The sequence below is a fragment of the Mesocricetus auratus genome, unplaced genomic scaffold (genome assembly GCF_017639785.1).
Source record: "Mesocricetus auratus isolate SY011 unplaced genomic scaffold, BCM_Maur_2.0 Super-Scaffold_4256, whole genome shotgun sequence".
Taxonomy (NCBI): domain Eukaryota; kingdom Metazoa; phylum Chordata; class Mammalia; order Rodentia; family Cricetidae; genus Mesocricetus; species Mesocricetus auratus.
The window spans coordinates 97902611-97925695 of NW_024429182.1; the positions used below are offsets into that span (position 1 = coordinate 97902611).

At 48.5% G+C, this 23085-nt stretch overlaps 1 protein-coding gene across 3 annotated transcripts; it reads left to right on the forward strand.

Moving 5' to 3' along the window:
- Positions 1-5329: 5329 nt before the first annotated feature.
- Dnajb13 (DnaJ heat shock protein family (Hsp40) member B13) lies at positions 5330-22357 on the forward strand. Of its 3 annotated transcripts, none has more exons than XM_040758005.1 (8): positions 5330-5482; positions 10905-11008; positions 12108-12269; positions 14951-15108; positions 16089-16202; positions 17975-18088; positions 18659-18735; positions 21873-22357. In XM_040758005.1, exons 1-8 carry the CDS (start codon positions 5415-5417, stop codon positions 21928-21930), a joined length of 855 nt encoding a protein of 284 aa, XP_040613939.1. In that variant the 5' UTR covers positions 5330-5414; the 3' UTR covers positions 21931-22357. The 3 variants fall into 3 exon arrangements, with proteins under 3 accessions (XP_040613939.1, XP_040613938.1, XP_040613944.1); XM_040758004.1 differs by lacking the exon at positions 21873-22357 and adding an exon at positions 19299-19575 and having other exon boundaries at positions 5331-5482; XM_040758010.1 differs by lacking the exon at positions 21873-22357 and adding an exon at positions 19299-19434 and having other exon boundaries at positions 5331-5482; positions 18659-18765.
- Positions 22358-23085: the final 728 nt, after the last annotated feature.

Sequence of the window (23085 nt, forward strand, 5' to 3'; positions counted from 1 at the left end):
TAACCTCCTGCCTCAGCACTCAAATGCTGAGACCCACCACACCTGGTTCTATATACGTATTTTTGGGAGGAGTTGCTTTTGTTTTGCAAGACAAGGTTTCTCTGTGTAACAGCCCTGGCAGTCCTGGACCTTGCTTTGTAGACTAGACTGGCTTTGAACTCACAGAGATTCATCTGCCTCTGCCTCCCCAAGCTGGGATTAAAGGTGTGCGACACCATGCCCAGCTATAGAAGTGTACGTTTTAAGTCCTTTTGAAAACTTGCACTTGTATCTGTGTACTTTTTCATTTATATACACAATGTAGCTTTATCTTAGTTTATGTTATGCATAATTGGGTTCATTCTATGTGTGTTTCCCTCTGGTTTATCCTTTTTTCACTTAATATCTTATAATTTTCCCCAGGTTAATGCACACAGATATATTTTATAATTCCTGCATAATGTTCTGTATCTATTCTTACATATAGGGATGTAGTCATCCCTTTTAAGCTCACTGACATAGTCCAAGTCTTACTGAAATAACATATCATTTCAGTTTTACAGAGGAGGAAGCCGGGACCCTAAGGAACAAGGAAGTCACCATAGCTAAAAATACTGCTCCATGACAGTAAAAATGAGATTGTATTATTTACAAAATACATCCTGTTTGTGTGGTACTAGTGGTTCTTCCCTTTCATTAAGAAATTAATAAAGTGCTGCTCAAAGGGAAAGGCATATAGTCAGAACTTTATGCACACAACTGAGAGACAAAGGCTATTGATGTGTGTGCCCCGCCCCCTGCTTCCCCAGGAGCTGTCTCTGCACTGAGCCTTGAACAAGACTAGCGGGGTTTCATTCCACTCGAGACAGTCAGTTCCTCTGTTCCCTTTCATAAGTGCGCCATTGATCTGGTCAGAGGTGCTGTAAACACATTGATGACGGCCCATCTCTTACTCCTGTGGTCAATTAATTTCTGAGACTCAGGCTGGGCATGGTGGCACACAGCTGTACTCCCAGCACTCTGGAGTGGTGGGTGGAAGATCAGAAGGTCATTCTCAGCTACAGAGGGAGTCTGAGGTCAGCCTGGATGTAGGAACCACTAAATAACCCTTCTACCTCTCAGACTCCCTTGGGTTAATAAAGGATAATAGGGTTCTACTTTTTAAATCGCTTTTGTTTTTGTTTAAGATTTATTTTTATTTCTGTGTGTGTCTGTATGCCACCTATGTGGGTGCTGTAGAGGCCCGGAGAGGGCACTGGAACTGAAGTTCCAGGCGTTTGTGACTGCCCAACATGGCCCTCTGCCAAATAGCAAGTACTCTTAACCAGTGAGCCTCCCCTGGAGTCTCCCGGGCCTACCTTTTGAGATGAAAGAATACTAGACTTCCTTTGACCTATGAATTCTTGTCCCAGATTGCCACACAGATGAGCCAGATTTGCACATGCTGTACAGACAGTCTGGTGCGAGATTATCATTTCCAGACCTGTGTCCCTTAGAAAGAAGAAGAGTGTCCCCTCACCGTTGGTCTTCCTGCATTATTCATTAGGGCAGGGTCCTCACCGAGGAAGCACTTAAACCCCGAGCTGTCTCTATCTCTCCAGTTTCCATGCTTTCTTTTTAAAAACAAAACAATGCAAGCAATTTTTACACCTTTTGAGCACTCTATAAATATTAACTAATTGGTACAAAAACAAAATGAATTTGCATGTGGCCGTACTGGCATTTGTTTAAAAAAACCTACAAACAAACAAAAACTACTAGGTACAAAATGCTACATAAATCTGAGATTTCACTGCCAACTTTAAGGTAATAATTTAAGTAAGTTATCAAATTAGAAACAAGACAGGAAACAAGATGAGGGGGGCATTGGTGTAATCCATACAGCCAGTGACTATGAGTTCCTGTTTTAGGGTATGGCTTAGTCTCCCACATGGCCATCAAAAACAACACACACACACACACACACACACACACACACACCATCTGTCTGTCTGTCTATCTATCTATCTATCTATCTATCTATCTATCTATCTATCTATCAACTTTTGAGGCCAGGTTTCTTGGTGTAGCCTTGGCTGTTCTAGAACTAGCTCTGTAGACTAGACTGGCCTTAAAATCACAGAGATCTGCCCCCCAAGTGCTGGGATAAAAAGTGTGTGCCACCACTGCTCACATACACCTTTATAAAAAGAATTACTGTGGTATGTGAGTGCTGTAGGTGCCCATAGAGGCCAGAGGCACTGGATCCCTTGGAACCGGCTAATGTGGGTATGGTGGTCTGAATGAAAATGGCCCCCATGGGCCTGTAGGGAGTGGCACTATAGAAGGTGTGGCTTTGTTGGAGTAGGTGCGGCCTTGCTGGAGGAAGTCTATCACTGGTGGTGGGATTTGAAGTTTTAGAAGAGGTTTTAGAAGCTCAAGCCAGGTCTAGTGCCTCACTTTCTCTTCTGCTGCCTGCAGATCCAGATGTAGAACTCTTAGGTCCTCCTCAGCACTATGTCTGCCTGCTGGCCACCATGCTCCCCACCATGATGATAATGGACTAAACCTCTGAACTGTGAGCAAGCCCAATTAAATGTTTTCCTTTATAAGAGTTGCTGTGGTGTCTTGACAGCAATAAAGCCCTATCTAAGACAGTAATTGATGGGAATCAAACGCAGGTCCTCTGCAAGAACAGCAAGTGCGCTTCCGTTGTCTCTCCAGTCCCTACACCACTCTGCTTTCCATAAGGTCTCCAGAGTTGGCATCCTGGTTGTGACAGGTCCCTGGTTCTCAGTCCTTTTGTCCACTGTGGAGAAAGAAGCAGCACAGTCGGCTGCGAAGACCTGTTTCTCGGCTTTCCAGCGCCCCCTCGTGCTTTCTAGTGAGAAATGCCTCCTGTGTTGTCTTTCACTCCGTGCCAATGTCCTCAGCTTCTTTGGAGAACATATCTTTTTGTGCGAGTCTTATTATTTTTAAACGGTTTCAGTCTTGTAGGAAATATTACAAGAATCATACAAAACGTGATATGCACATGTAATTCCAGCTGTTGGGACACAGAGGCAGAGGGTGGAAGCAAGTTCCAGTGAGACTGTAAAAAGGTGGAGAGTGGTCTCATCACGATGGCTCAGTGAGCAAGAGAACTTGGGGCCACACTTGATGACATGGGCTGGTCCTTAGCGCTCAGTTGACCCACACATGTACCCCCCCCCCACACACGTACTCATGCGTGTGCTGCAGCGCAAAGTAAATGTTAGAACGTTTTTTAAAACGGGACTGGAGAAGTGGTTCAGAGAGTAAAGTCCTTGCCCAATAACTATGAGGTTCTGAGTTCAGGTCCCCAGCACCATGTAAACAGCTAAGCAGGTCAGTGCATGCCTGGAAGCTCATGGTTGGAAGATAGAGACAGGAGGATTTGGGAGACCTACTGGCCAGACTCTCACGGAACTCACTGCCTCAAAAAAGTAAGACGGGTTTCTGTGTGATTATGTGCAGGTGAGTACAGTTGACCATGGAAGACAGAAGAGGGTATCGTATCCCCCAAAGCTGGAGTTACCAGAGGTTAGGAGCTGCCCAGTGTGGGTGCTGGGAAGTGAGCTCAGGTCTGGCTCAGGTTCTGCACAAGCACAGTACATGCTCTTAACTACTGTGGTATCTTTCCAGCCCCCAGAAAATGTACTGTTCTAATGTAAGATATTAATAGGGGGAGGCTGTGTGTAGGCTATATGAGAACATTTTAATCTTCCTTGTTTTTCTGAAAATACAAAACTATTCTACAATTTTTAAAACTCAGTCAAATAAATTTGTTTTTAGAGAAAAGAATTTGCTCCAGTACCAAAGCAAGCTCTACTCTCATTGTGTAGCCTCAAACTCAGGGCAATCCTCCTGCCTCACTCCGAAGTGCTTGGATCATGGGTGTGAGCTATCATACTCAGCTTGTTCTGAAAAACAAAATTTTAAAAATTAAAAAACAGCCGGGCGTTGGTGGCGCATGCCTTTAATCCCAGCACTTGGGAGGCAGAGGCAGGCGGATCTCTGTGAGTTCGAGGCCAGCCTGATCTACAGAGCGAGTTCCAGGACAGCCTCCAAAGCCACAGAGAAACCCTATCTCGAAAAACCAAAAAAAAAAAAAAATTAAAAAAAATTAAAAAACAGAATAAAAAACTTTTTAAGACAAGGTCTCATTATTTTGCTCTGGCTGTTCTGGAACTTGCGAATATTAATGTTTAAAGGACAAATTTACTTGAGCTAGGTTTGTGAAAACAAAATGTTTTTAACTTGTATAATCTATGAGGAAGTTACTACTATCTTGAATGTTCCCTGTCAGGATATGAACCACTTTCTGGTGCAGTTGGGCTATTCTTAAAAAATTGCTGATTGTAGCCGGGCGTTGGTGGCGCACGCCTTTAATCCCAGCACTAGGGAGGCAGAGGCAGGCGGATCTCTGTGAGTTCGAGGTCAGCCTGTCTACAGAGTGAGTTCCAGGACAGCCTCCAAAGCCACAGAGAAACCCTGTCTCGAAAAACCAAAAAAAAAAAAAAATGCTGATTGTTACAAAATATATCACTGCCTCAGCTATTCCTACAAGGTAAATGGGTCTCAAGACTAAATAGGCTAACTGCTAAATTCTGCTTCTGTATGAAACCCTTGCTTGGGTGCTGACACACCTGCTGTATGCCTGTTACAAAATCAAGCCCTAGTCAGGCGGTGGTGGCAAACACCTTTAATCCCTTGGGAGTCAGAGGCAGGCGGATCTCTATGAGTTTGAGGTCAGCCTGAGCAAGTTCCAAGATAGCCAGGGCCACACAGAGAAACCCTGTCTTGAAAAGAAACAAAACAAAACAACAAAACAAAACAAAACAAAAAACAAAACAAAATCAGATCTTGCCCATACCCAGACAAGAGATGAATTAATTTGATTCCCCCACACTATAACTTTGTCTTTTTTTATAATCCTTTGACTAACAATAACCAGGACCTTACTTATAGAACTCTCTAGTTTATCCTGGCCAGCCTCTTTTTAATAAAAAGCCTCTAAAGTTTACTAATTTACTAAAACTAAAACTTGAGTCAGACTGGTGAATCCCTGAACGACCTCTGACTCACAAGGAATTCACTATGTAGATCAGATTAGCCTCCAGCCCAGGGGTCCAACTGCCTGTGCTGAGAGCTGGGTTTAAAGGTGTTGCACCACTACACCCGGATTTGTTCTGAAAATTTTAAATTCAAGGCAGTTGCTGTACTAAAAATTAAAAAAGTGCTCAGGGACTCCGGTTTCTGAGATGTGTGACCTTTATGGGTGGTCACAAAACCAGCTATGAACACCGCGGGGCCATTTGTTCAAGACGGAAAGACTACAGTTCCCAGAGTACCCCACGTGGTTACCAGGGGCAACCATAGACCGCAAACTAACAGAGGCAGGAGTCTGAAGAAAAACTGATCCACTGCTACCAGCCATGGGGATAGATTACTATGCTGTGCTCCAGGTCACTCGCAACTCAGAGGATGCTCAGATCAAGAAGGCGTAAGTGGGCGGGATCGGAGCCTGGCTCCTGCTGAGGCAACCCCACCCTGATGTCAGCCAAACGGCTTCCCTGCACAATCTAGGGCAAGAAAGGGCACCTCTTTCTTCTTGCCTTCTTTTATCCTGGTTTGGGCTGGTCAGGACACAGAATGGAAATTCAGAAACACCCTTAGTGCACGACTGGGCTCCCCGTGCCCAATCATCATGCCCCTTAGCCCCTCTTGGGTCATGTCCATATTCCTAGCTATGAAATGAGAACAAAGGATCATTCGGACCGTACCCCGAGTCTCAAGGAGATTACAGGACCATGAACCAGAAATGACCTGGAAAAGTGGATATCACAGTTTCCATTCTGTTCGGCACATGGGTTTTTGTCACTGACTGATACTCTCTCTGAATACCTCTGACAACTCTCGGGACTTTGTGAAAGTCCAGTACAGGTGTGATGGCAGCTGCCTGCAATCCCCAAATAGTTTGTGGTCAGCCTGGGTGGCACAGGCTGCATAGCAAGGCTCTGTTCAAAAGACGAGGGGTAAGTGTGATGGGGGAACATCCAGGACAGAAGTCAGACTGTATTTCTGAAAACTTTTTGTCTTTAAACTTTCTTTCTTTGGCAAAAAGTTTTGGGCAAGAATGTATTGAGCGCTAACCTCTTGGGTTGTGCACAGTGCAGGTCCTTGTCACGGCGGAGTATGCATTGTTAAAGAGAATCCTGAGGCTGTGATGAGGGACGAGCAGCTTCTTGAGAGGCTGCCCTGATAATTAAGCCAAATCAAGGCCTGAAGGAGGGTTAAGGCTCTGTAGTAGGCTGGGAAGGAGAGACTGAACTTGACAATTAATTGTGTAATCAAAGGTATAAAGAAAAAGGAAGCATCTGAGGCAACTTGAGACTTGCGGGTACACCAGCTGCCTGTATTGAACATGGAGGTGCTTTTCTGAGACTTCTATCGTTGTCTTACCTAATCCTCAAGTGACCCTGAGAGGTAAATGCCATTGTCATCCCAGGAGCTTGCATGTGACTAATGGAATCAGAAATGAGACACCATCCCTGCCTCCCTGGGACAGGTTCTTGTGTGGACTGAAGTTCAGAGGGAAAGAGAAAGAAGATAAACTCACTAAACAATTGAGAACAATTTGGTAGAGTGGATGATGTCACCCACTACTCAGGGCTTTCATTGGCCAGTGATTTTATCAAGTGGAAGGTTGTCATGAGCAAAAGCAGGTGGCCAGGGGAACTCAGCAAAGGAAAGGTTACCATGGCAAACAAAGATAAACAGAGCTTAGTTACTGGGACACCAACTGCCCTGGCTAGTTTTATGTCAACTTTACACAAGCTAGAGTCAAGAGGGCCTCTTGATTGAGAAAATGTTCCCACCATATTGGTTGGTGGGCAAGGTGCATTTTCTTTCTTTTTTTTTGGGAAGGTTCTCCGTGTAGCTTTGGAGCCTATCCTGGCACTCACTCTGTAGACAAGGCTAGCCTCGAACTCACAGAGATCCACCTGCCTCTGCCCCCCCCCCCCTCCAGTGCTGGGATTAAAGGCGTGCACCACCAAAGCCCAGTCAAGGTACATTTTCTTAATTAGGGATTGATATGGCCCATCATGGGCTGGGTCACTCCTGGGTGCTACAAGAAAGCAGGTTGAGCAAGCCAAGAAGGGTAAGCAGCATCCTCCATGGACTCTGTATCAGCTCCTGCCTCCAGGTTCCCTCCTTGAGTTTCTGTCCTGACCTCCCTTGATGATGGAAGATTTGATTTGATTGCAGAAGTGTAAGATACAATAAAACCATTCTTTCCCAAGTTGCTCGTAGACATAGTGTTTCAGCACAGTGATAGACACCAAGTTTGACACACTTACTCAAGCTTTCTGTGCCTGAGCTTCTTTTTTTTTTAATACAGGGTTTCTCTGTATTGCTTTGGAGGCTGTCCTGGAACTCACTCGGTAGACCAGGCTGGCCTCAAACTCACAGAGATCCGCCTGCCTCTGCCTCCCGAGTGCTGGGATTAAAGGCATGCACCACCACTGCCCGGCCTGTGCCTGAGTTTCTAATCTCTTTAAAAACCACAAGTGTCGAGGCAGAGACAGACCTGGGAGATAAGGAGATGGTCTAGTTGGTAGAGTGTTTGCTGCTCACACAGGAGGACCTGAGCCAGAAAGAAGCTGTGCTTCATTTGTACCCCGGCACTGGAGAGGAGGGAAGGTGGTGAATTCCCAAGGCTGCCTGGACAGTCAGCCTAGCCTACTTGGAGAGTCCAAGGTCAGTGAGAGGCTGTGCCAATAGCTGAGGTGGACAGAGGGACAAGAGGAGAGGTTGTCCTCTGGCCTCCACCTCCACATGCATGTGCCCACATGTGAACCTGCACGCACGCTGCGCGCGCGCGCGCGCGCGCGCGCACACACACACACACACACACACACACACACCACGGTTTTTAAAGGACAGGAGTTGTTTCCATATTAAAACAGGATCAGATGAGATACTGCATATAAAAATACCCAGAAATCCCTGGCAGATGGAAGCATGTGAGGTGAGAGTGATGAAAAGAATTGCATGTTCCTATTGACGGCCATAACTCTTCCACTGGAGCAACTTTTAAGGGTTGAGCTTTGTGAGTGCTGCACTCTCTCGTGGGGATGTCCTGAGACACGCAGATCCCTGGCACTTAAGGACCAGCTGCTGTAGTGGAATTTGTGAGCCCCAGGACAGTGAGGGAGATTGTCTCAAAAATAAAATATGAAATAAAATAAAAATTGGAAAACTGACGTTGGCCTCTGGCCTCCATACACATGCATGCACATACACTCACAAAATACTGAGCCCGTATAGCGATGCTGATCACTGATCAACAAGTTATCAACATCTTCAGTATCACTCATTCACCCTTTTAATTAGCATGTATCCATCGTACCAAACACCCTGTTTCATTATCACACATACACACACACGCACACACACACACACAGCATTTATTTGTTTGTTTGTTTTTGAGACAGGATCTATGTAGCCCTGGCTGCTTTCTATAAAGACCAGACTGGCCTCAAACTTAGAGATCTGCCTGCCTCTGCCTCCCAGTCATATACTACCACACCTGGCTTCACATCGTACATTTTAAACCATGACGTCATCCTTTCTCTCCCATTCAAGACAGCTGATGAGAAAAGAGATGTTATTGTGGAGAGAAAGTAGGGGCTTGAACCTTAGCTCGAGGTATCTGGGTTGCCTGCTGAAGGCAACAGGGAAATGAGTGGGAAGAGGTTCAGTGGGAGAGTGATGTCATAGTATTTTAGGGGAAAGAAAAGAGAGAGAGGAGAGAGGAAGGAGAGAAGAAAGGAAGGAAGGAGGGGTAGGAGGAAGGGATAGAGGGGGAAACCCACTCGCAGCTCCCAACAGGATAGAACTGGGTTATTGTGTTTGCAGGGAGACATGGTTCTGCCACCACTGCAGGAAGGAGAGGCAGGGCAGAGTGTTTAAGAAGAGAAGTGATGAGATTTGGTGATTACTGGGATGGGAGTCACAGACTGTGCTTAGAACAACAGCTGTGGCACCTGGGGAGAAATGAGGGCCCTGCTTGGGCTGTGGGTCTGGCACGCTTGCAAGATCTGGGGGAAGATAGTGTCGGGGCACGAATGTCTGCAGCTCAGGGAAGCAGGCTGGTAGGAGGTGGGCATTAGCTGTGTGAGAGATGAGCTCAGCCTGCAGACTGTGAAATGAGAAGAGACTCCGGAACTCCAGACGGCTGTGTGGGAGGGCTGGGCAGGGACAGGAGCCCGGATCAGACCCAGCAGGGACTGTGTGGGGTCAAACTGGGACTCAGTGACTTGGCTCGATGTTTTCTTTTTGCCCTCTCTGCCACGCCCTGCAGTAGCAGGCTTCCATGCCACATGCCTCCCCTGTACCTTCTTCTAGAGGGGGGTGTAGCAAGAGGCTAGAGGAGGAGGGCAAGTTCCAGCCCTTACATCACTGCTTCCTTGCTATGAATGCTCTCCAGGCTGCTCAAATCTCACACCGATGGTCTCAGCTCCTGCCAGGCTATGTCCACATCTTCAGGGTTCAGTCCAGCTCCCTGCTATCCCTCCTAGAGTCCGGATGGCCAGCATGCCCCAGCATATCTAACTCAGGTGCTGCACTGTGTTTTTCATAGTCTCCTTCCTGCACCTTGGCGAGTGATCCCTTTATTAAACACTCCACAGAGCTTCCGCCCATCTCTTCTCTCTTTACACAGCATGTCCTCAGATGCTGCAGGCATGCTGGGGCTGAGTGGTGGGATGGCAGACAGTAAGTGGGACAGGAAGAGAGTGTCAAGGCTTGATGGGACCAGAGGTCTTGTCATACATCTGAGAATCCTGTGTCGGTCCTGGTCCTCTGTGAAGTAGACACCGAGATTAAATTAGACGGAAATAGTGTTCGGCCCGAACCTGCAAGCAGAGGGAGACTGCAGACTTCAGTGATGGCCCCAGACCTGTGAAATGAAAGGGAAGGAAGTGCTAGGTAGGGAGAGCGAAGTGTGGCCTGTGGGGAATCTTCAATCCAGGTTGACAGAGGAAGCTGCGGTTTGAACAAAAAGAGCCCACCCCTCTAAAGGCTCATATGCAAAGACTTGGCTCCTAGCAGGTTGTGCTGCTGAGAAACAAGTGGCTCATGAGGATATAAACTTTGTCATTAATTAGTCATTAACTGATTAAGAGATTAATCCCTTCATGTTGGAACAGGCAGGGACTATTAGAAGAAGCAGGTCTCTGGAGATTGCCTCTGATGTCCTGTCCCCAGACCCTCCCTCTCCATGTTTCTCTTTCCTTCCCTTCCCTCTCCCTCCTGTTTTCTCCCTTTCCTTCCTCTTCCCTCTTCCATCTGTTTCCTCCCCTCCCCCTTCCTTTTTCTCCTTTCTTCTCTCTTTCCTCCCCTCCCTTCTCTTTCTGGCTCTCCTTCCTGGCTGTCACGCAGGTGAGCAGCTTTACCTCTGCCATGGTGCTCAGCCTGGAAGCAGCAGTGCAAGCCAACCATGGATGGAAACTGTTAGCCAAAATGAGCATTTCCCCCTTTTAAGTTGTTTTTCTCAGTTATTTTGTCACAGTGACCAAAAGCTAACGCTGGGGTGTCCTGTGTCTCATAGGTGGACTGTCCCAAAATCTCACCTGCACTAGGTCTTGTCTGTGGGAGCTAAGGGGACAAGTAGCCTCAGAACAGATGTCTAGGTGGCAGCTGTCAGGGCTGCCAGTCAGTTGTGCTCTCTACCCCAAGTTCTCTTTCCACAGATCCGAGCAGTACACCCCACAGTCACTGATGTCTGTCCACAGCCACTGATAACGGTGCTGCTCTCCACGGTTCATAACAAAGATAGATAGCAAAAGTCAGCCCTGTGTCGTGCTCCAGCCCCCAGAAGCAGGCCAGAGACAAGGACTTACATGTCCTCCCTCCTCTAGGTACCGGAAACTTGCCCTGAAGAACCACCCATTGAAGTCAAATGAGCCATCTGCACCAGAGACATTCAGGCAAATAGCAGAAGCCTATGATGTGCTGAGCGACCGTGAGTGATGATGGGGCTGTCACTTACCCCTCAAGTGTCTAGGCAGTCAGGTTTTCTGCAGAGAACAGGAGATAGTAAGCAACATCTTCCCTGCCCAGGATCTAGACAAACTGAGAGCACACCGGGCCATCAGGTAGATAGGCTTATCGCTCCCCCAGATGAGGCAGTGCGCAAATGGGGCATGTTCCCCTGCTTCCAATCAGGCAGAAAGGAGCCTTCCTGAGGTTTGGAGGAATATGCTGGCTGCTGGGGCAGAGGGCTGAGGAGTAGCAGCCATTCTCACTTATCCTTCCCAGACTACCTTCTGGGACAGCAGGAGCACACAACCACAGAGAGCATTAAACCATAGCGAATCACTCTTTGGAAATGAGTTGCGTGTGATGAGGGCGATCCCACCCAGCAAAGAACAGCTGGAGTCTCTAGGGACTGGTCTTGGGGGCCCAGCAGGCTTCTCTAAGGGCTGGTTTGAGGACTGCAATTGTAACTTCTCCAGCCCTGTCTTTTCAGGACTCTAAAGTTTTCAAGTTGAGAATTCTTTTTTGTTGTTGTTGTTTTAGTTTAGTTTTGTTTTTGTTTGCTAGTTTTGTTTTTGCTTTTTGAGACAGGGTTTCTCTGTATTGCTTTAGAGCCTGTCCTGGAACTCACTCTGTAGACCAGGTTGGCCTCAAACTCACAGAGATCCACCTGCCTCTGCCTCCCAAGTGCTGGGATTAAAAGTGAGCACCATCAACACCCGGTGCAAGTTGGGAATTCTTAGATTCTAAAATTTTATTGTTTTAGAATTCTAGTCTCCCTCCCAAGACTGAGTTAGGCCAAACCCAAGTATGTGCCTGACCCTCAGTCTCCCACGTCCTCCTGAAAGCCCATCCCAGGAGAATTTTTCTCATTGGCTTTCTGGCCATCCTATAGAATCTATAGGATAGATGAATGTCTCTGAAACTCACACAGAGTGACACTGACACGCTAACTTCTAGAGACTTTCAGGCAGCAGGTTGCAGGATCTGTCCTTGCCCATCGCCTTCCCGAGCTCTCTCACTACCCCCCAGCTTCTCCAGTCACGAACACCCCGATCCCTCCTCAAGGTCACATGTATCCACAGCTGTGAAGAGAGGCATCTACGACAAGTTTGGCGAGGAAGGCCTGAAGGGTGGGATTCCTCTGGAGTTTGGATCCCAGACTCCATGGACAACAGGCTACGTCTTCCATGGCAACCCTGGAAAAGTGTTTCATGAATTTTTTGGGGGAGACAACCCCTTCAGTGGTAAGAATCCCACCCTACCCCTTGCTTACTGGTAAAGAGCACAGCTGCAGAAAATACCTTTCTTGGTGGTTATGTTTGGTTGCTTTTTATTTATTCTGTATTTATTATTATTATTATTATTGTTGTTGTTATTGAAACATGTACCCCAGGCCAGCCATGGACTCCATGTTTAGCCAAGGATGACTTTAAACTCCTGATCCCCTGCCTCCCAAGTGCTCGGATTACAAGCATGTGCTGCCACACCCAGTTTTCTTTGTTTTTCTAATTTTATTTTTTTGGTTGTTTCGAGACATGGTTTCTCTGTGGCTTTGGAGGCTGTCTTGGAACTCACTTTGTAGACCAGGCTGGCCTCGAACTCACAGAGATCCGCCTGCCTCTGCCTCCCAAGTGCTGGGATTAAAGGCGTGCGCCACCAACGCCCGGCTGTTTTTCTAATTTTAGATTTGTTTATTTTATTTGCCTGTAGGAATGCTCACATGTGTGTGCTTGGTGCCCAAGGAGGTCAGAATAAGGCATCAGATCCCCTGGAACTAGAATTAGGGACGGTTGTAACTCTCATGTGGGTACTGGGAACTGAATCTGGGTTCTCTGCCAGAGTTATGAGAGCTCTTACCATTGAGCCATCTCTGCAGCCTTCTAGGTGTGGTCTCGTTCTGTAGTGCATGGAACTCCAAATTCATTTTGTAGTCTAGTTGGCTTTGAGTTCATGGCAATCCTGGTTTAGCTACCCAAGTGCTAGAATTACCCCATCTAGCCTGGTTTTATCTCTTTGAGAAATAAACACAGTACATGGAGAGAAAAGGAATTGTATATTTGTTTATCTGAGGCAGGAACTCTCTTTTTAACCCAGGCTGGATTCAAATTCTCCAGTCTCCCAAGTGCTGGGATCACACACGTAAACCACTGCACCAAGATTCAAATGGAACTCACTGAAAATATCCTAGCCCTCCGTTTCCTTTCTCCTCCTTGATGTAGCCACTTGGTGTTAGCACACTCCATGTTCCTCCAGAAATCTCTTGTCTTTAAAGATAGTCTGCGCTGCTCAGGATTGAAATCGGGGCCTTGTATAGTCAGAGCAGTAGTTCTCAACCTGTGGGTCGCAACACCTTTGCCAAACTTCTATCTTAAAGAATATTTACATTACAAATTATAACAGCAGCAAAATTACCAAGTCTTTGCCAAGCCTCTGTCTTCAAGAATGTTTACATTACAACTTATAACAGTAGCAGAAGTGTAGTTACAAAGTAGCAGCAAAAATAATTTTATGGTTGGGGTCACCACAACATGAGGAACTGTATCAGAGAGTCACAGTTAGGAAGGTTGAGAAGACTTTGTCATGGAACTACTTTCTTGATCTTTTTTTAAAAAAGATCTGTCACTAATTTATGTAGAGTGTAAATCAGAGGACCACCCTCACGAGTCAGTTGTCTCCTCCCACCTCAGGCCTGGTGACAAGTGCCTTTACTCGCTAAGCCGTGACACTGACTCCAGACCATCACATCTTAAATCCCTGCACATCCCCTACTGTTGAACACTTTACCATCTAGGTTGACACACTCATTCCACGGCCCTAACCATGAGAAGTGGGGTATATAACAGCCACCTCTGACTCCAGAGTACAAAGGGCCCTCTTACTCGGCAGTCTACAGAGGACCCCACATCTAGCAATATATCATAGTGGCCAAGGCCACAGATGCTGTGGCCAAGTGGTCGTGTGGTATAGGTTCCAACTTCATTACTCACTGGCTGTGGAGCTGTGAGCATTCTGTCAGCCTCTCCCGTAATGAAATAAAGAGGAAAGTTACTGAGTCCAGAGCCTGATTCACTGCAGGCTCTCCCAGGGTTCAGCTGTTCATCTTAACGGTGTAGGTAGGGCAAGCATTACCCCATACCACAGACTGGAAAACTGAGTTCCAAAGGATTACAGTACTCCAAGCAGATTGGGAAGGGTATCTCTTTTGCCGCCACCAGGCTAAAGGCAACGGCATCAGGCAGGTTTGGATGGAGGGCAGGCAGGGATAGATGAGGGTGAGAAAGGGAGACTGAGGCATGCTGGTGACCACTCACAGTTGCCATCAACCTCCAAATCCTTTTCATGTCAGCTAGTAAACCAGAGAGCTTGGGTCTGCTTGTCTGGAACAGTCATGGGGGTGGGCAGAGAGGGCCCAGTAGGTCCTGGAGAAGTAGAGTGGACAGGCAGTCTGACCCACTCTGAACAGAGTCTTCTCGGCACTGCCAGGATCTCCCACTTAGAGTAGTGCCTTAGTTTGTTCATGAAGCAGGAGCGACCAGCACCTGGCTCTGTGGAGTCCCAGGAGGCACTGGGGCCTGGCAGGTCTGATGTTGCTGGTCTGTAGCTAAGAGCTAATGGTAGCTTCTTGAAGCCACACACACCTGTCATCCCAGCATTCAGGAGATTGGGTTAGGAGGATCACCAAATGAAATGAAACAAATAGTCCCTTGGTCTGTGGCTCTGAGGAGTGGGAATGATGAGCTGAACTTTAGTCCTGGGGCACTGAAGAGGTTCAAGGGAATGCAGGGTAGGTAGGGGTGTGTGTGTGTGTGTGTGTGTGTGTGTGTGTGTGTGTGTGTGTGTGTGTGTACCTGTCTTTCTGTCTGTCACCTGTCTGATATGTGTCTTTGGACATCAATGCTGTTACTCTTTTTCCTATCTCCTTTAGAATTTTTTGATGCAGAAGGAAGTGATATAGATTTGAATTTTGGGGGGCTTCGGGGCCGAGGAGTCCAGAAACAAGACCCTCCAATCGAACGAGACCTCTATTTGTCCCTGGAGGACTTATTCTTCGGCTGCACCAAGAAGATTAAGATCTCCCGAAGGGTAAGCTTTCTCCTCTTAGCAGGCACCACCTAACACTAGAAACCTCCCTGTCACCTCCCCCTCTCCCCAACAGGAAAACTCGGAGATTCTTTCTGATGGAACTACCAAACCTTAGACCAAGAAGCTCGGTAATTTTAGATTTTAGAACTCTAGAATCTGAAATTCGAAATGAATAATTGAGGGAATTCACCCTTCTTGTACAGCAGTCAGTCACTTCTGCAGCCACCTCATGGAGACAGGATCCACCCCTTCTCAGTCCAGCCCCACCCTTGTGGAGAGTGGAGGAGTAGGAGTGTGAGGAGTCTCCTATGAATTCCATTCCAGGGCATTTCCAGACCACATGCAGAGGAGTGTGTGCATGGCCACAGGGTGGACATGGAGGTGGACTGGTAGCCTCATAGGGAAGACCTTTGTGAGCAGCTGTTGCAGCATTCAGTCCTTGGCCTGACCCTGGCCTGTGGCCCAGATCTCTTCCTCCCCTTTGCCTCTGGGAGATGCCTGTTGTGCTCAAGCTTTCCAAAGGTGGCACCGTGGGCTCCTGGGACGGGGACATGATGGGTGGATGCTTTGTATGAGGCTCAATATCTTGCCCTCTGCACTCTTGTGACCGGCAGTAACTTCCTAGAAACGGAAGTTTGGGTCTCTAGTGGTCCTGTACAAGACAGCGAGGGGCAGTGGAGCCTGCATTAGGGAAGGGAGGACTTGGGATTAGGCAGACTTCTGGGATTTGGAGAGAAGCACCTTTCACTGTGTTCCTGTTGGTGGCCAGGGCTCTTGGTGACTGGCGTCCCAGGCCACAGCTCCACCAGCCTGCGGACAAGCCTTCCTTGGAGAGTCACAAGCTCTTAGATGCAGCAGCAGAGGGAAGGGAGTGGAGATGACTCTGGCAATTCATCCCTATTGCTGTGGGTACTGTCTAGGCATGGACTCCACAGAGCCTTCCTGAGCTAATTCCCCACACCCCGCCCCTAACGCTGTAGGTGCTAAACGAAGACAAGTATTCCTCTACCATCAAGGACAAGATCCTGACAATCGATGTGAGGCCTGGCTGGAGGCAGGGCACACGCATCACCTTTGAGAAGGAAGGTGACCAGGTGAGACGGACAGAAGCTGTCTGGGGTCAGTCCGCAGACTCACATGCTGGGAGGACTGAGAGGGAGGGAGACCATGTTTTTCTCCAGTTCCTACAAGCTCTGATCTAGTAGAGTGAGATGTCTCTAGAGTTTCGTCCCAAGGACAAAGCCTCAAAATGCTTCTGTGAATGCAGCTTGGGAGTACTTCACCATTTTACACAGTGGTGGGAAAAGTGAGGCCTCAGGATGGAAGGAAGGGACTTGCTCAAGATAAGAACGCAAAAGGTGGTGGGTGGTGGTGGTGCACACCTTTAATCCCAGCACTTGGGAGGCAGGCACAGGTGAATCTCTGTGAGTTCAAGGCCAGCCTGGTCTACAGAGTGAGTTTCAGGACAGCCAGGACTGCACAGAGAAACCCTGTCTTGAAAAACCAAAACCAAACAAACAAAAACACAAACAAAAACACAAAAAGCTAAAAGAAGGGCTTAGGGAGGTGGCTCAATGCCACCCAAGGATGGAGACCTAGACTTGACCCTCAGCACCAATTAGAGCCAGGCGCCCCTGTAATCCCAGTGCTGGCAAGCAGAGAGACAGAAGGTCCTTGGGGTTTGCTGGCCAGTCAGTCTAGCGGAACTGGTGTCCTCTAGGACCAAAAAATAAGGTGGAGAGAAATTGAGGAAGACACCCGATGTGAACTCCTAGTCCCCCAACACATACATGAATATATGCCATTACACACACACACACACACACACACACACACACACACACACACACACACACACACAGGCATGCACACATGTAGCTGGCAGGAGACTCGGCCTCCCCTCCAGTGTTCTTGGGTAGTAATCCCCAAGAAAGCCCCAGGAGGGAGGCTTCTCAGAAGCATTCCATTAATGATTTAGAATTACAATACTTGTGGAAAACATCAAATTATTATGCTAGGGTGCCGAGTCCTTACATGCTGACATGAAGTGGAGTGATGGAGAGCTCAGAGCCCAGAGAGATGAATTCCCTTGCCCATACCTGTCCTCTTTCTCACCTTAAAATACTTGCTTCCAACAATCGCCCTTCAACATGGTTCACTGGGGGTTGAAACCACTCAGGAAGCTGAGGCAGGAGGATCACTTGAGCCTAGGAGTTCATGTTCAGCCTTGGTGACTGTGTCAACTTGGGTGATATAGTGAATCCCAGACTATTCTGGGCGACAGAGTGAGGCCCTGTCATCCTCAAGTGGGAAAGCACACAGATACCCAGTGCCAACATCCCCCACGCTGGGAAGCATTTCCCAATCTCCACATATGGCCCAGGTCTCCTCAGAGCCCAGCCTCTGGGCTTCCCTTTACCCTGGCCTTGAGGTTGCTAAGGATTTACCATCTGGCTATTTCTTGCACTGGAAGCTGCAGCCAACCTCATTTTCTGTCTGCAGTAGCTAGAAGAAAGGTTGGTATTCAGGGTGCCTCACTGAAGCAGAGAAATCATTGCTGGGTTATTGTCAGGCAGGGAAGTTGTCTGGGCCAGCTCGGTGTCCAGCTGTCACACGAGGAAGTCCCTGCCCCATACCACGGAGCATGTTTACTTTGGGCATGCTCCGTAGAGAAGTACTTCGGGTGTAGGGAGTGATCCAGGTAGGTGTCTCTAGGGAGTGGCCTGAGGGCACACAGAATGCCCCCTCTAGAAAACTGGGCATAATTCTCCATTGCACAGCTGAAGACCTGGAGGCAAGTAGAGGCAGGCACTTGGCCAACTCATACAAGTAATAAACCTGTTATCCCATGGCTTTCCCTGCCCAGGGCCCCAACATTATCCCGGCTGATATTATCTTCATCGTAAAGGAAAAGTTACACCCTCGCTTCCGCAGGGAGCTTGACAACCTCTTCTTTGTGTACCCCATTCCTTTGGGCAAGGTGAGTGGGTACAGTGCAGAAGGGCGTGGGTACCCAGACTGAACCCCACTTGCAGCAGCTTAGGCTTCATGTCTTCTCCCCCATCAACTTCTAGAAGTCACTGGGTCCTGTGACCCTCAGTCCTTCCTTGTCCACCTCCCCATCTTCCCACACACTGTCCCGCCCCTGCTGCTGCCCCCACTGTCTCAACATATCCAGTTGGTACTCCTCAAGGTGCTCCTGTTGACTCATTCTTTGCACAGGGTGAGCCTACCTGCCTGGCTGGAACACTTTCATACCTGCCCACCTCACCCTGGAGGCTCTTCAGCTACTGTCACTGCTGTGTGGCCTTCCTCCCACAGAGCCTGTCATCTCTGCCTCGCAAAACCTTACACTCTGTCATCACCAATCTGCCCTACCACACTTCTAACTGGAAGGCAGGTCACGGGGCATTCACGAGTAGTTGCCTCCCTGGTGTCCAACTCAGGCTTGGAACCCACGTAGGCTCCTAAATGCTTCTAAGTAGAAGTTTCTAAACAGAATGGCTGTGGTGACACTCTGCATACCCACCTCTCATTCGAACCTCCCCAGGCTCTTACCTGCTGCACCGTGGAGGTGAAGACCTTGGATGACCGTCTGCTCAACATCCCCATCAATGACATCGTCCAGTGAGTCTGTCCATCTAGAAACAAGAAAGGGTGAATTGATACTTGGAGGGTGGAGTTGCTCAGGCTACAGCCATAGAAGGGTCTCCCTCCCAGGCCCAAACTCAAATCTGCCAGCTTCTCTGGCTGAACTGTGGGCTGTGTTCACCTCTCTGTGGGCTGTGTTCACCCTCCAGAAGGGATGCCTTTCTCTAATATGTATGAAGCCCCAGGGGAGGCCACAGAATCCCAGTGTTGGTCACTCTCTTGCCCCCCCACCCCCCAAACTTCTCATCAGAGAATGCAGCCATGGACCCCAAGTCTTTTTCCAAGGAAGGTCCCAGAGAGGGAAGGTTTGACTCGGCCCGCAGAGTCTGCTCTGCTTCCTAGGGAGAGTTTACAATTCCTGGGGTGTGATGTCTCTGCTGCCAGTCTCTGCTGCCATTTTTTTTCTGGCATGTGAGACTGTCCATCTGTGGGAAGCTTCAATAACATCCCATTCCTGTGTCCTGTTAGGAGTTAAGGTTGTGTGGACCCACTGGACACTCTCGGAGTCTCCTATGATCTTCTCTTTTGTCCTTTCTCAGCCCTAAGTACTTCAAGATGGTGCCAGGTGAGGGGATGCCACTGCCTGAGGACCCTACCAAGAAGGGGGACCTCTTCATTTTCTTTGACATCCAATTCCCCACCCACCTCACACCCCAGAAGAAGCAGATGCTGCGCCAGGCATTGCTGACCTAATTTTGGGGCACCTGGGGATGGAGAGGGCTAGCTGGACCTCAGCCACTCCACTGCCACAGCCTATGAAGATAGGAAGCATGAGACCGTAGGCCAATATAATAAAGATTCCTTTCCAATCCTCTACCTATGACCTGGAGTGTGCTGAGAGATGCTTCCTGTTCTGCCTTCCTGTAGGATTCCAAAAAGCTAGGCACCTGAGGCCCCGTTTTGGCTTCTGAGTCATGGACTGTTCCCTGAGGCCTCAGAGCCTCTTGCTTCCATCTCGGTAGAATGAGGCAGGACTATGTGACTGGCCCTGTCTAAGGTCCCTCTGCTCTTGCCATTTCTATATATGTATAGAAGGAACATTCTGTGGACTGTGCTATCTTGAGACATGGAGAGACAGGCAAAGCAGAGCACAGAGAGACAGGACCTGTACCTGCACTCCAGTGTGTGGCTAAGCTGCCACCAGAACCTTAGGCCACTGTATAGACTCACAGGTTTCAGTTAGAGTCACACCCAGAACACAGTGCCAGAAGAGCCCTGCCTCTGGCCCTGGTTCCGTGTCTGTGAGATGGGTCGCAGGCTGCCTCTGGGCCAGTTGTCCGGTGGCATGGCACCCAGTTGGGCTCTGTCCAGGTCTGTCCCTGACTCTTGCATTGGTTATTACCTCACCTTGTTAGTAGAGCTTACACCCTGCCTATAGGTCTGAGGCCTGAGGCCATTGGTGTGAAAGCTCTCAGTAGATTTCATGGTTAGATTACAGAGAGGGTCTCAACATTCATTGCTCAGGTGGCCTGGAGGAGGTCTGGCTTCTGGGTGCGGCCAGGGCTGTTTGACCCACACCAGTGCCTTTAAAGTCAACGACATAACATTGTGCTCCTCATCCATGCTGAGGAGATCACCTTGTCTGGGGTTTGAGTTTAGGCTGCGATGAGGTCTAGGCTCATGGGCAGCAAGCAGGTTCAATGGCTTCTGAGATGTGAGGAAAAAACAAAACAAAAAACTAGATTGTCCACATTGCTTAGAATCCTGCCATTCTAAGTGCCATAGTAGTTTAAGGATTTTTTTTCCTTGACCTTTCCAAAAAGATTTCTTTTTGTTTTTCAAGATACGGTTTCTCTGTATAGCCCTGGCTGTCCTGGAACTTGCTCTGTAGACCAGGCTGGCCTCAAACTTTGAGATCCACCTGCCTCTGCCTTCTGAATATTGAAATTAAAAGCATGAACTACCACACCCAGTTTTTGTCCTTTCAAATTTTGAGGCAGGGTTTCAGGTAGCTGAGGCTGGCCTTGAACCCCTGATCCTCCTGCTGCATCATTCCACACACTGGATTATAGCCATGTGCCACCAAGATCAACTGAAAGATTTGCTTTGTTCTTTTTTAAGTGGGTGCTTAGCTCTTGGCAAGTATTTTGTTTTTGAAGATGTTCTGTCTTGTCCCTGCTGGCCTCAAACTCTGGGGCTCAAATTATCCTCCTGCCTGCAGCCATCTTTGAACCACCATGAAGGCAGCAATAGGAAACCCTTGAGATTGGGGTTAAGGGTGGTGGTTCACACCTTTAATCCCAGCACAGGGGGCAGGGGGGAGTGCAGAGAAAAAAGACTCTGGGGCTCCAGGAAGCATCTCAGGTTAGCAGTCAAATATGGCCCTTGGGTCAGATAACTCACTTTACTTCTCTGGGCCCTTTTTTTTTTGGTTTTGTTTTTTAAGACAGGATTTCACAATATAGCCCTGGCTGTCCAGGAACTCACTCTGTAGACTAGGCTGGTCTTGAATTCAGAGATCCACCTGCCTCTGCCTCCCAAGTGCTGGGATTAAAGGTGTGCACCACCACACACCTTTTTATTTAAATATTTTGTTTTGTTTTGTTTTGAAGGTGTTTTGCCTGTACCACATGTGTTAGTATACCATATGCATGCAGTGCTCTCAGAAGCCAGAAGAGGGTGTCAGATCTCCCTGGAACTGACATTACAGATGGCTGGGAGCTACAGCATGGGTACTGGATCTTGAACCCAGGTCCTCTGTGAGAGTAGCTAGTGTTCTTGACTGCTGAGCCATTTCTCCAGCCCTCCGGATCCATTTTTTCCAGTAAAGATTTCAACCCTCCCATAGTGACCTGTGAGAAGCAGATGGTGAGTGACTCACTGCCTCTGTGACAGGCTGACACGATGTGATTGTAACTGCTTGCTGTGAGGGCAAGCCTCCAGCACTACAGAGACTGTGGAAGGAGGACTTCTGACCTTCTCGAAGGCCACTGCTGCTGACCCCCTTGGAGGGCTCTGTGGGAAGCCTGGCGTCTACCACAGACCTTTATGAGATCTCTGTCATCTCAATAGCTGGGCTATTTAGGGAGGCAAAGCAGGGCTCATCACATACCCACTCATATTACTGAGGAGTTTTCTGGTACAGTTTTCAATGATTGCCTCTCCCTTCTCAGGTCATCTGATGTCCTAAATTCAGTGGTCTCACACCTATACCACACATCTGGCAAATGAACTGTTTGTTAGCTGTTGGAAGACATGCCTAGGGCAGTAAACTGTTCCATGAAGGACTTAACACAATGACCAGAACTCCATTTGCTGTGTCCAGGCTGCACTGCTGGCCACCCTCATTGTGGCTTGCTGCCTCAGGCTTGAGATCCTGGCTGGAGTTATTAGAAGCTGAGAACTGGGAGCACTCTTCGCTGGGAGCCAGCCTAACAGCCTGGCCTCTTGCCAAGCATTGGGAAGGTCTAGCCCTCTAGCTCTGATTCACGGACAGCTAAGGAGGAGCTCAGCAGCCACAGCAGCTTTAGGCTGGGAGGACATCCTGTGGCCAAGCCCAGCTTCACAGCAGCTGGAAACAATTCCCCAAGAACCCTTAGCACTGTATGCCTTATCTCGGCCCTTAATGGAAACAGGAATAAGATGTCTGAAACCTGTATAAGACGAGCCTCAGAGACTTGATGGGCCCAGTCGGGTTCTGGGACCCCAGTCCCTGCTCCTTGAAAAGCAGCAGCTCTGCCTCCCTCTCTTGCCTGAGGATGGCTGAAAGCCTGGACAACCAAAGTCTTGACTGGTTGCCAAGCTTGGAGAAGGTAAGACTTCCAGGAGAGGGTCCTTAGAAGTCAGGTATGGTGGCTGTAATCCCAGCACTTGGGAAGCTGAGGTCAGCCTGGACTACACAATGAGTTCCAGGCCAGCCTGGGCCACTGAGTGAGAACCTGTCTCAACATCAAAACAAAACAAAATCCCTACAGGGTGGATGTTTGCCAGGGCCACGAGCCCAAGCCTTCAGTGGGTCAGGACTACCCTGTTCCCCTGGTTCAGAGAATGTCTCAGGGTATGGTCATAGTTAGGGACAGCCCAACTTGCCCTCAGTAGTCTATGACTTGGGGAGGTAGGTTACTATGTGTGAAACAGAGCAAATCAAGCCCCAAAGACTAGAAGGTTCTGGACTTTCTCTACATCTTCCAACAAGCTGTTGTCCAGGGGCAGGGGTACTTTCACTGTGCAGATTGACAGGCCGGCCAAGGTTGGGGAAGGCAGGTCTAGAGAGCCAGGTGCCAAGTGACAGCTTACGGGGCCCACAAGGGAAGGGCAGGGTGGGCAAAGGCTCTGCTTTCTTCTTGGGCTGTTCCTCTGTCACCTGAGCCCAGGCTGGGTCGGAGG